Source organism: Anabrus simplex, chromosome 2 (genome assembly GCF_040414725.1).
Source record: "Anabrus simplex isolate iqAnaSimp1 chromosome 2, ASM4041472v1, whole genome shotgun sequence".
NCBI lineage: Eukaryota > Metazoa > Arthropoda > Insecta > Orthoptera > Tettigoniidae > Anabrus > Anabrus simplex.
Genome location: NC_090266.1, coordinates 729,264,426 through 729,278,461, shown reverse-complemented (window position 1 = coordinate 729,278,461; position 14,036 = coordinate 729,264,426). Strand labels below are relative to the sequence as shown.

General features: G+C 41.0%; 1 protein-coding gene across 3 annotated transcripts in view; it reads left to right on the top strand.

Annotated features, from left to right (window-relative positions):
* Window positions 1-14,036, top strand: part of Eaat1 (Excitatory amino acid transporter 1) — a 341,314-nt gene that overhangs the window by 242,352 nt on the left and 84,926 nt on the right. For all 3 annotated transcript variants that reach the window (XM_067141369.2, XM_068226272.1, XM_067141367.2), the window contains exon 4: window positions 2,014-2,059. In XM_067141369.2, the coding sequence (XP_066997470.2) occupies window positions 2,014-2,059 (46 nt within the window). The remainder of the gene's footprint in view (window positions 1-2,013; window positions 2,060-14,036) is intronic.

Here is a 14,036-nt window from a genome sequence, read left to right as displayed (position 1 = left end):
TATCTAATATGCTTCCCTTTATCTTTTCCATATCCGTTTTTCCTCTTCCCCGACGTAACCCTCCCATACTCCCCCAAGCCTAGTTTTTGCACCTTTTTCTTACACTTATTCACCCAATATCCTTCATTCTCCACTCTTTCCTGAAATCTATAAGCCTCCCGTATTAATTCCCCTCCTTTCCCTTCCTCCAATCTTATCCAATACTTTATCAACCTCTTTACAATTTCTACCTCTACAAACTCTTTGCAAACTAATATAGCCCCCACATTCGCCGTGCAGTTTGGTAGTCCCATCATAATCTCGCTGAATTTTACCACTACTTGGTTTAATTCCACCCTTTCCTCTTCCAATCCCCAGACCTCACCCCCAAATAACAGTTTACACTTGACTAGTTATTGAAACACCATTTTCTAGATTTTGTATTTTATATCTGGTAATTTATTTTCTAATACCCTTACTGCTGCGAGCGCCCCTGTTCCTTTTAATTTGTCCCTCCTACACTGTTCTCTCCACGATCCCTTTTTACTTATTGTTTCTCCTAAATACTTTATTTTTTCCAATGGTGTAATTTCCTCTTGATTTACATTCCACACGACCTTTTCCTTTCTATCTCTCCTTTTCCTACATACAATTACGTGTGTCTTTCTCACGTTTACTCTAAGAGATCATCTGGTATGATGTACTACCTCATCTAACCCTCTTTGCAAATTGGTGTCTGCAGTTTCTTTTACTGGACTCTCTTACTCTATCGTGTAACTGCACCTTGATAATCATTCTTTGAATTTCAACTCCGAATGCTTGCGTTGAGCGCATAGTTAGTTATCACTGACCCCTCGAAGGACTTTTATAGGGGTGTAAATGTGTTACGTGGCACTAACTGCTGGAATAGCCTTCAGTATCAAGCGCGTTATGCGAGTGAATTAACTTCGACGAAGCGTATCCACCCGTCAAGGCGAAAAACAGGGTTCGAGTCCTACTCTACGCATTGATTTTTTAAGGTTATAAAGTGTTGCGTTAACCAAATACACGTGTATTTCTATTCATTGCGAAACCTAGCATTGGGATTTTAATTACGTTAATCCTGAAAAGGATTGTTTTAGACATGACTTAATACGTCGTCCAGCATCCATCGGTTGAACAACTTGTCGGAGCCGACGTGGCACTGGCTCAACGAGCTTCCTAAAGTATTCTTCGTCGAGGGCGATCTCCTGCCATACGTTTAACATAATGCCTCACAAAGCATCATATGAAGGCGGGGTGATGAGGCCAGTGTTTCTGTATATGGCGTATCCACCTAGCTCACACTTGTTCAATGGGGTTGAAGTCTGCAATTCGCGGGTTAAAATTGAGTGGGTCAATGGAGTCCTGTTCAGAAAACCAGCCCTGAACACTATCGCTCATGTGGATAGGGTAGTTTTCTTGCACAAACAGTATTACCTTATCTGGATAGCGCTCTCTCACACTCGGAGCCATAATATTCTACGTAATGTCCAAATATTAGTCCGATGTGAAACGGTCGTCTATCCAATGAAGCACTCCAGCCCCATCAGACGAAATCCACGCCCAACACGACACAGTTATGTGGCCACTGCGTGAACGATCTGCTGTATATCTGTTGTTATATCGGGCTCCCCGTGGCCTCAAAACACGAACCGGCACGACGTTCCCCGAACTGAAATAAGTCTCGTCAGAGAAGACCACATTATCCCAATTACGATTCAACACCATCTCGGTGAACGCGCACCGATCAACCATCTGCTCATTGGAGGGATACTCTTTGGTAGCAGCTTTCCAGCATTGAAGTCCTGTTTCTCGTAATCGTTTACGGGTCGTGCAAAGACATCCAGGGAATTTGGTCGACTTTATGAGCTCTGCCGAGTTTAAGAACGGGTTCTCCTGTGAAGTTAGTTTGTAATTATATTTAATGTCTTTAGAAGAGAAATCCTTTGTATATATGTCCCTCCTAAAATTGTGTTTTGAACAATTCATAACAGTTGTCTTTTCTCTTTGCAGTATCAAACTGTGCTGTTACCTCCATCAAAAAGTCAGCTTGAAAAGGGTAAGTATATAGGTTTATGAAAATGCTTTGTATAGAGTGCGAATCAGCAAGAACGCCCACATAAAATATCTCTAGAGCTGCTAAATATAAAGACGTTCAGTTTTGATACTTCCTTGAATTGTATCTAAGAGCTCGTGAACAATAAGCCCCACTTGTCGTGGGAGTGAACTACAGTAACGTAGATATCGACAAAAACTTCGTTTAAAAATGAAACTATGGAGGTCTTATCCACCAGAAGAACGGTGTTAAATTAGGCAAATGCGGCGATTTAGAATCGGCATTATAAACTGTACTCTTGCAACTGTGACGCGAATGTTGGATGTTACTCAGCAACAGTTGATCGTGGCGGGAGCGTATGAGTCACGACTTGATGAGCTTGTGATGTGAGTGCCTTTTGCCCAGCTAGTGTCGACTCTAGTTATGTGCGTCACATCATTGGACATAAATACAGTTAGTTACATTCCATGGTTAGGGCCACGTTTCTTGTAATGGTGGCTAATGTTAGAGGGCGTTAATGAAAGTGTGGAATATTAGTTTGCGTGTAACGCGAAGGCAAATAAAAGCTTTACTTTTCTCTTCTGAAATTATTATAGGATGCAAATATTTAAGTATTTCCACAGTTTGGATAGAAGGGCACAGTATAGTACGTAGTGAGGTTGATCAGGCACCGCATCTGAGTAACATCCAACATAAGCACCGTGTTTTAAATATAGTTTGAAATAACGATTTTTTCCTAAATGGATGATCGTACGATGAAAACAAGTACACCTCTGAATTTGTCTAATGTAACACTGTTGTTCTGCCGTATAAAATTGCACAATTTCCCTTAAAGAATCGAAGTAGGCACCGACATATCCATTATTAATAAATCCTCGGGACAGAAAAACATATTTTACGCGCACCTTAATACTATTGAAGAATATGCACTGCCGGGAAAAACATGAAACATCCTCAACGACATGGTCATTTTATTCACAAGCGATATGACAGGTAGTTCATCATTGCAGGAGTATATGATTACAAATTTACACCAAATCAAAGACACATGCCACAGTAAACGGTACCCAAAAAGTCGCATCAATGCCCTGGCGCCAATGCAGGCGTGTATTCAAGCATGCAAACGATCATGAAGGTGCCGAATGGCATCCTGCGGTAGATTGTCCCAAGCATTTTGCACCTTTTGATGCAATTCGGCAATGGTTCTTGCAGGCTCTGGAGAACGCGTAAGTTCCCGCTTCATCATGTCCTATACGTGTTCAGTTGGCGAGAGATCCTGTGATCTTGCTGGCCAAGGCAGTAGCATGGGGACAACAACTTGCGTAATGTAGTGGGCACTGGTTACGTTACCCTTGAGAAACACCAACTGTGACTGCAAGTTGCAACTGATGGCAACCCTCACACCGTGAAGCCTGGGGTGGGACCTGGGTATCGTGAGCGAATAGGCCGCTCACCAGGTTTACGCCGTACACGTGTACGTCCATCACTTGTATACAGACAGAACCTACTCTCGTCACTGAAGACAACAGAGCGCCATTCCCCTCTCCAGTCGACTCTTTCACGACACCAGAGTAGCCATGCCTGACGGTGTCATGGTGTCAGTGGTAGCCTGGCCAGAGGCACACGTGATCGTAATCCTGCTGCCAAGTAGACGGTTCCCAATGGTCCTTGATGACAAAGCAGGTGGAACATGTGACCGGATTTCGTTCTTGGATGATGCTCGGTTGGCCACCGTTGCTCACACAAATCGTCGATCTTGATGTGCGCCTGTACTACGTGGAAGTCCGGAGCTTGGTCTACGGGTGTGGGAATGTCCTGCAGGCCACTGCTGAAAGCAGCGACACACCACCGGTACGTTGTGCCCAACATGTGCAGCAATCCAGCTTCCCGCAGGCCCACAATGGGACCCCGTTCAAATGGCTGCAGTTGTTCAACAGGAACACGTACTCGTCGGCGGGACATGGCAGTACCCTCGAATGAATGTTGCAAACACTGCTCGCCTCTAACCTCAGTGCAGTTAATGCCTGCAGAGTCAAAACATATTGCACACGGACAGGCCTCCAGAGCACCATCTGATCGCCGATGTCCGTGACAAGTGAATCATTAACACAACAACCCCACTAAACACAGTCCTTGAGGATGCTGCATTTTTTACGTCAGTGTATATGAAAACACAATGTGGATGCCAGGCCATTCCAACTTAGCGTTTGAGGACAAGGGAGCTCTGACACTGCCCCGTGTCTGCACAGGGCTGAGCCCCACTATTCTCTGTCACTGAGGCTGTGGTGATGTTAGAACACACGCGCTAGGTTGTTGACCTTGCCGCTTCGCCGACAGTACAAACCATTTGAGTTTCTATGCAAAGTAAAAGGGTGTTGATTGTTGCTGCGTGGGATGTAATTCGTACTTTTAAGACGGAACGAAAATTATTATTCGAAAAACAAGCACAGGAGAAAGATTTTGAAGGTTTCCCATCTTTGAAACAATATGGCCCGTCCAATTGTAACAACGATAGTTCATGTGAAGCCCAAGTCGACATTAGTTCAGTAATATCGAAGGAATCTCTCCTCTGGGGCCAATGACCTAGATATTTGGCCTCTTTAAACAACAAACATCGTCATCATTAAATATCTCGCCTGAATTACACATTTTTACGACACCATTTTCTGTCAATTTTGAGCAGGCCTCGATCAAATGGGGCTGGTATGATTTCAGTATAGCACAATCTTGAAAGATAGGTAAGTTATTACAATATCCAGGTGGCTTCCTTGCATTTCCTAAGAATTTGGATTCAAATTTGTTTTCCGTGTCTCCAAGCATTACCTTTGCAAATACGAATTCTAAATCATAAACCTGAATAAGAGTAAAATTATCTCCTGTTTTTTCAATGTTGCGTTGGAAGTAGGGTTACGCATAGGGTGACCAGGCGTCCTACATTCTTCGGACATCGTCACATGTCGAAGCTTGTCCGGGAGTCCGAAGAAAGTCCAAAAATATCTTTCACATGAAGAGTTCTTTTTTTGTGATTTTAATGAAAATTTCTGTATTTAAATAAAATCAAAACTAAAAGTGTAAATTTGACGCGCGAAGAGAAGTGGGTAATGTTTTTTAATGTATGACCAATTTTGAGCAATATTATGAATTCCTGAATGTTCTAAAGTACGTTTTTGTGTACCAGGATATAATATTTATAAAGAGGGGTTATTTTCTTTAAAGTTTGCCCAATGGGCTGATCGAAATATTTTAGAAACGAGATTTACACTTCCGGTGGTGAACATGGCCCTGAGGTTCACTGAGACTACACTAAAAATGAGTACCAGGTTAATTCCTGGGGTGTACACCTAACCACTAACCCCATCATTTGCCGAGGTTTAGGAAAGTGGAAGCCTTTACTTTCCAACCCTCCAAGGACCTTCATAGCCGTACGGAGATGACTTTACTTTTGCCCATGGACTGATATCAGTTATAATTTAAACACTGAATCAGTGGAACGTTTGCTATTTGGGAAATATAATTAATTAGAAGCAATTATTTATTAGTGATAAGTACACCAGCAGAAAAAAGGGAGTACGCCTATGACTACAGTATCACATATCGGTACGAAATCAATGTTTTTAATGTAGTGATGTATTTAATTTTTAAATTCATTCTAGAACAAATCAGCAACCCATTTAATAATAATAATAATAATAATAATAATAATAATAATAATAATAATAATAATAATAATAATGGTTTTACAGCCCACTAACTACTTTTTCGGCTTCCGGAGACGCCATGGTGCCGGAATTGGGTCCCGCAGGAGTTCTTTTACGTGCCAGTAAATCTGCTGACACAAGGTTGACGTACAGTATTTGAGCACCTTCAAATAGAGCCGAACTGGGCCAGGATTGAACCTGCCAATTTTGGGTCAGAAGGCCAGCGCCTGAACCGTCTGAGCCATTCAGCCCAGCAACAACCCATTTAATGGCCTTCAATATGACGACAGGTAGTGTTCGTGGTAAAAGTTTTTTGGTGGATAAAGGTCCTACATTTTGGTGAAATGCCTTAAATTTTCACGACTCTATGTACTCCATTTGGGCAGTGGCTATCTGGTCATCCTAGTGTACGCATTCATTCTGTTCAAACAATTTTCCGTGTCATCACTAAATTTGTGAAATCAAAGAAATGTCAGCTGTCCTAAATGCAGGAAAGGGAGGGTTTTTTCTTATATTTTCTTAAATGCTGATTTTTGAAATTCTTCAATTGTTTCTATGTCTCATTGAATGTACCGTCCATACACCCCATTTCCATCCGTCTCTCTCTCTTGCCTGCGGGGATCACTCTCAACTCTAAGAGCCCGGGGCTGCCCTGGGTCAAGCACGGGGACTGTCCAAGCGGAATGGCTTGTCTTAAACGGATATGTATAAATTTGATGTGGACTCACCGTGAATATCAAACGTCATTGAATTTCACAGTTTTTAAACACTTATGGTAATGATCAAAGAATTATTATATTGCATCATGTTCTGATAGTAGAAATTTAGCTAGACATTATATAATCCAAAGTCAATATTAACTTTAGAAACCTTGCTCCCTTGTGAGTTTTCACTGCCATCTCAGGTGAGTCCAGTGATTACAGTTTCTTTATTTATTCATTCATTTACTGTGTCTGTAACAGAACACAACTCCAATTACAACAGGCTTCAAACTCCAATACATTTTATACACTCAAATATAAATGGTTTTTAAAGTAAACACAAAAATAAAAAGAAGTATACAACCAAATAAACCTATAAAATATATATAACTGAAGCAATTGAACAATTCAGAAATCATTTTTACAAATATAAAAATACAATGCAAATTAGTTATTGAAATATACAATGTCAAATAGGTACTAAAGAGAATATGTAACAATATAATGGTACACTTTAATAGAATACAAGTACCTAATAACACCAATGCTATTCAATAGATTATTTGACGGTAAAACAAAGTCTACCGGCTTTCCAGATGTTGCTAACCTGTTATTAACTTGCACATATTCTTATTAAAGGCGAGATTTTATGTGCTGGTGTGCGTTAACGTGTGCAATAAAATGGTTGACGCACACGCAGACTGGACACTTTGGCGTTGAAATCTATGCTTCGCAGAAATTCTGCATTATACATAACACCAACAACACATTTGTGAAAAAGTGCAAACTGTATTTTTTTCTTGCGCGTACTTAAGAACTTGCATTTAATTCTTCCAATAACCACTTATACGATCTTTTGTCCAGGTATGAAGAACGCTGGTATTTTAAAAAGTAAAGATAACGCAGAAACTTATTTTGAACCATTTCAAGTTTATTTACACGTGACTGATGACAAGATGTCCATATTAAACAGGCATACTGAAGCTAATTGAACAATGTAAGCAATGTATTAGAGTCATTGAATTCCTTCGATTTTTTAATGATGCTTCGTTTGATAATTTATCAATATGGGTATTCAATCAATCATGAACAATCCGCATTTAGGACTGCCGCCCAGTGACAGATCCGCTATCACTTGTTTACCTAGTATTTTATTAAACGCTTTCAGAGAACTTGGAAATTTATTGAACATTTCCCTTGACAGTGTATTCCAATCGCTTACTCGTCGTCCTATAGATGAATATTTGCCCCAATTTGTCCTCTTGAATTCCAAATTTATCTTCATATTATGATCTTTCCTACTCTTAAAAGCTCCGTCTACTAATGTCGTTCCGTGCCATCTCTACACACACAGCTCGAAACATGCCACATAGCCCGCTCTGTTGTTTGTTCAAAAGAAGTAAAGTACGTCGGCATAAATGCTTCTGGAATGACCCAGCACTTAGAAACATGTAACATCAATGAAGGGGAATCGTCACAGCACACCTCCGGCCCGGTCTACATCACAAGAAGCTACCCTGTCGACAACAGTTGCGAGGTATCCAGGTAGGTGTACATCTTATCTACAGTTGTACAAATGATAAGGGTTATTCTGCTAAGATGTCCACCTCAAATAATTCGTGAACCGTTTACGATACTGACATTCTGTTTTCACGGTCGTTAATGGTATTATGGAGCTCATAGTTCAACATGCAGTGTTTTCTTAGGCTTTTGACAAAATGTATCGGAATACACGTTTCCATATGAGAACTGCTGATGATATAGACCTACTATCGAGCTTACACTCGCAATACTGGGACATAGCGCAGGTCGCAGTACAGAAGAATCGGTCTCGAGAGAATTGCCCATCACCTCTGTCGAAAGAATGGGAGCAAACTAGGGTATTTTAGATTACACGTTCCACTCATGTGTAATGGTGGTTGCATATGCAGCAAAGCACATCTTTCCCCATCAAAAGTTCGAATTATGCACGCCTCTAGTATCCAGGTAGGTGTACATCCTATCTATGGTTATTCACAATTTATGCAGGGTTATTCAGTTAAGATGTCCACCTCAAATAACTCGTGAACAGTTTAAGATACCGACATTCTGTTTTCACTTTCGTTAATGGTATAAAAGGTTCATAGTTGAACATGCAGTATATTTCCAGTCTTTTGACGAAATTTATCGGCTCACACGTTCCCATATGAGAACGTTATTTAACGCAATAACTGCTTATGATATATCATCCAGATTACACTTATGGTTACCGAGACGTCGCAAAGATCGCAGCACAGGAGAATCAGTCTCGAGATTCTCGTAAGAGTCTCGAGACCTGTGACGGCAGTCTTGAAAGTCTCGAGTGAGAGCGTTGCCCATCACTAGCTTACATCCAATCTCATTAACTAGTTCCAGAGACAAGCAACACAGTGAGACAATTTTGTTAGTTTAAAAGATGTTATAATATGCAGGTTGTCAGGAATATGCACTTCGAAAATGTTTTGCTAATCCAATAGCTGTTTCTAGGGCCCGGAAGTTTATGCAGTAATAGGTTGGGATGCAAACTTACTGAAGCGAGTAACAAATAGAGTCTACTCGCACGACGGTAATGCTATGAGGTTTGCATAAATATTAGGGGTTCGGCCCATTAGAACCCCCTAGAATTTATGTTATTCCCACTACATTACGTTAGAGTGGGCTAGTCGACATTTCTTACTAAGTAATTTTGTTGCTAAATAATTTTGTTAGTAGGAAATTTCGACTAGCCCGCTCTAACGTAATGTTGTGGGAGTAACATAAATTCTAGGGGTTCTAATGGGCCGAACTCCCAATATTTATGCAAACCTAACAACATTACCGTCGTGCGGGTAGACTCTAATTATTACTCGCTTCAGTAAGCTTGCATTCTAAACTATTACTGCATAAACATCCGTACCCTAGCTATTTCTATACCACTTACAAGGTGTTCCGGAATGTCATACATTTTTATAACTATTGTATTCATTCTAATGAATTTCCAAAACGTTCTCTGTTGAAATTTAATATTTAAATCGGAATGAATGATGTAGAATTTATAACCATTATTATTATTATTATTATTATTATTATTATTATTATTATTATTATTATTATTATTATCATTAATTTATTTTCCACAAAGTGTAGGTACAATTAGTGATGGTGAATGGAGAAAGGGCATAGCCCCACATGCACGAACGTGCCTCCATCCCCACTTAAAAATACAGTATTAAAATATACAATTATATTCTGCATAGTGTGCTTATATACAGTTACCGTATTTACATATACATATACGAGGGCAGATCAAAAAATAAGTTGCACTTCCCAGTTATGGCCATTTCTTACACCACCTATACAACAGCAACACGACTATAACGACATACAATGTAACGTCACTTTTCCACATAGTTTCCAAGAGACTCCAAACATTTCTGCGAACGCACAACCAACCTGTCGATGCCGGATGCCCTCCAGCGTTCTGCAACCACTCGGAGACAGCGGCCTTCACCTCCTTATCGGTCTGGAAACGTCGACCACCGAGCTCCGTTTTGAGCTTACCGAATAGATGAAAGTCACATGGCGCTAGGTCAGGACTGTAGGGTGGATGTTGCCAGACCTCCCATTTGAAACGCTGCTGCAGTTCTCTCGTTTGGCGGGCCATGTGAAGTGTTGCGTTATCGTACAACAAAATCACACCGGCGCTCAATTTCCCCCGGAGCTTTTCTTTAATCGCTTTACGCAACCGGAGCAACGTTTGACAATACGACGCCGCGTTGATCGTCGTTCCTTTCGGAATGAATTCCACGTGCAGCAAACCCTCCATGTCGAGGAACACTGTCGGCATAACCTTACCGGCTGAAGGTTGAACCTTGGCCTTCTTTCGTTGTGGTGATGAGGGGTGCACCCATTCCATTGATGTTCTCTTCGTTTCGGGAGTGAAGTGGTGGGCCCACGTTCGTCGCCTGTGACGATTGGCCGCAGAAATCCGTTGCCGTCTGCGGCATAGCGTTGCAAAAATGCCAGGGAGGATTGGAAACGTTGTCCCTTGTGCTCATCGGTGAGAAGACGTGGGACCCACCTTTGACACAGCTTACGATATCCAAGGTCCTCGTGAACAATGGCAAACACACTGCTATACGACATGTTCAGCTGCGTCGCGATTTCTCTCAGTTTAATGCGCCCGTTCTGTCTAATGATCGCATTCACACTGTTGACCTTTGCACGGGTCCTGGACGTTGCGGGCCTGCCTTCGCGATGGTTGTCCGTGATAACCGTGCGTCCGGCTTCGAATTGCTGACACCACTTTACGATACCTTGCCGGGAAATGGCCCGCTCCCCGTACACAGCACTAATTTCACGATGAATGTCCGTCACATTCTTCCTTTTGGCCCTTAGGAATCGGATTGTCACACGCACCTCATATTTGGAGTGAACGTCCAGTTGACGCGCCATTGCATTTGGCCGCTATTCACACAATACTAGACGAGACACCACAGCGACCTGCCTAACAGACGTGTGGGCAGTGTCTGTCCCTTTCTCCGCTGTGCCCACGTTTGCGACTCACAGCGCGCTGCTGCGGCGCGTTAGTGCAACTAACCTTTTGATCCACCTACGTATTTACATAATATTCAGAAGACCTGTTCATTATTCAAGTAATTCGACACACACACACACACATACACTAGAATCCCCACATACACTTCAGCTAGGCTGGCTCACTCATACCCACATATAGTCTCACTCACTCGAGTTCCCACAAACTTTCATCCGTCCTCTCACGCATACTGAATATTCACAAAGTAGAACAATTATGTTATGTACAGGTTTCGTTATATGTACATTCCTTTAACCACTTTACAAAAATGTCCTGCTGGTAGTTCATTTATCTATGGTGAGAGTTCATTCCACAGCCGAGCAGAACGAATAAAGAAGCCACTTTGACATTATACAGTTATTGCAAACGGAGGGAAAAGGAACACAACTCGACTTCTTTGAGCGGGACGATAGTTCAGCTGTAAGTTGTTGGAAGGTTTTATGTGCGAAGAAGTTTCTCAGAAAAGCAATATATATTTGTTTACAGAGAGCTGTTATAGGGGGCAGTGACCTGGCTGTATTTAAATGATCGCGTTGAGTAATTAGTCGTTCTGCTCGGCGTTGAACTCCCTCTAGTTTCATCATGTTCTCCACTGTAGTGAGGTAGCAGGATGGAAGCCCGTACCGCAGCATGGCCGTACTAATGCCAAACAGGCTGTCAGAACTGATTTCTTCCTGGCTCCAGTAGAGATGTGCGGAGACTCTGTATGCTTTGCACCTTATTTCCTCATTATGGTTATTCCATTTTAAATTGCTGCAAATATGAATGCCAAGCAATTTTCTTGAGGTGCAAGGCATCAGGTTTTTACCACACAGTGAAATTAGGCGTAAGAGTCTTTGAATGTTAACGAAGTTCACTACACATCAACAAATTATATGCGCCACTGTCTTTGGTTTTTCTATCTTCCTTTCGTTTAAATTACATGGAAAATTTCTTTCATAAATCAACAAGGGTAATTCGCCCGTGTGTAAAACTTTCTTCCGAGGAACAGATTGATGAATTACCCCATTACAATATTTATGAAAATAGTCTAAAGCCTCATCGGTGTCTTCAAATACTTCCAAGTATTTCCAATTAGCCTGTTTCAATAAATTATATAACTTACAGAAATCGGCTTTAGCGAAATTATAAACATGTTGATAGCAGACTTAAATTCAATATGATGTGATTATTTGAATCTTCCTGTATGGTATTAAGGTAGGAGGGCTTCTTGATATTTGTTTAATACCATTAACATTAGATAAAATAAGATCTAATGTTTTACTATATGTATTTTGAATGCCATTCAAGGATTCAAGGTTGTAAAAAGCAAAAAAGTTTGAGAAGTACAACGCAGGTGGTTCCACCATTAATTACTAAAATATCTATTAGCAATCAATAGAATATTGAAATATCCCACTATTATAATATTAGCGAAATATAAATTTGTATATTTTTCATAGTCGTTGAAAAGTTTATTATAAACCTCCATGTTAGAGTTAGTTGGAATGTAAACTACAAATATATAATATACTGTATATCCTGATATAATTTTGATTCCAGCGGCTTCAATGGAATCGATGTTAGTATCAGTTCTCATCGGGCGAGTTGGCCGTGCGGTTAGGGGCGCGCAGCTGTGAGCTCGCATCCGGGATTTAGTGGTTTCGAACCCCACTGTCGGCAGCCCTGAAGATGGTTTTCCGTGGTTTCCCATTTTTACACCAGGCAACTGCTGGGGCTGCACCTTAATTAAGGCCACGGCCGCTTCCTTCCCATTCCTAGGCCTTTCCTGTCTCATCGTCACCATAAGACCTATCTGTACCGGTGCGACGTAAAGCAAATAGCAATAAAAAGTATCAGTTTTTACTTTTGTAAGATTGCAATCAAAAGCTATTCATACTTTTCCTCCTCTACTACATGCACAGACTTGCCGGAAAAGCGTTCTCAATGTTTCCCTATCATACACCGAAGAATTTAGCCAAGATGGTGATAAGCTTATCACGCTGTATTCAAAAACAAGGGTAATGGTGTGTTATAAAAAGCAATAAAATTGAGAAGTCCAGCGCTCATGGTTCCACCATTAATTATTAAAATATCCATTAGTAATCGATGGAATATTGAAATATCCCACTATTGTAATATTCGGCCTATGACCTAAATGTTAGGTCACTTTAAACAACAAGCATCATAGTATACTGAAATTGTATTCTCAGAAGACATCTATTTTACATAAGGGAATTCGCATCATTTTGTGTTCTTAATGTGTAAAATAGTGTCGTGCAAAACACGCTCTATGCTTAGTTCATATTTGTCGAGTATCACTATGGCCGAAGTTTGCTTCTAATAGGCGAAGCGAGCTGCGTTCATTCGACCTTGCCGCTTGATATTCGCTCTTCCATGCACTATCTCAGTCGCAGGTACAAGTGCACACCTCCCTCCGTCCTGGTTTCTACTAATGGTGGAAGGATATGCTAAAACATCAACAATAAGTTAACTACTTTGCTAAAATGAGCACCATTATTAATCAGTCCTAGACCTAATTCTTTAAATCCTTCTCCGTCAGCAGTGTCCAATGGACGGAAATCTTTGGCACACATGAAAACACACACGTTAGTTATGGTTTTCTTTGTGGTTCTGGGCAATGCTTGGCGAGAAGCGCTAGAATTAAAATTGCAAACAGGTTTTTCTTTAATAACTTGTACCGGATTTATATGTTAACAGTGCATTGCACGTATCACATACCCTGTCTGCTCACCTTCTGCGGTTACCAAAAACAGGAACCTTTTCCAAACATCATAACTGAGCCCATCTCTCTTGATTAGTTTATATCCACTCTTGTGAATTTTATCCATAACGCTGTCCTGCGATTCGCATGGCATGGTGATCTTCAGCTCAAAACTAATGGTTAACACAACCATTCCGTCATCCTTTTATACCTCCGAATTCCCGGCCTTTGCTCTTCGTAAACAAGGACTTACTCATCTCTGGAGGAACCACATTGCCTGCAA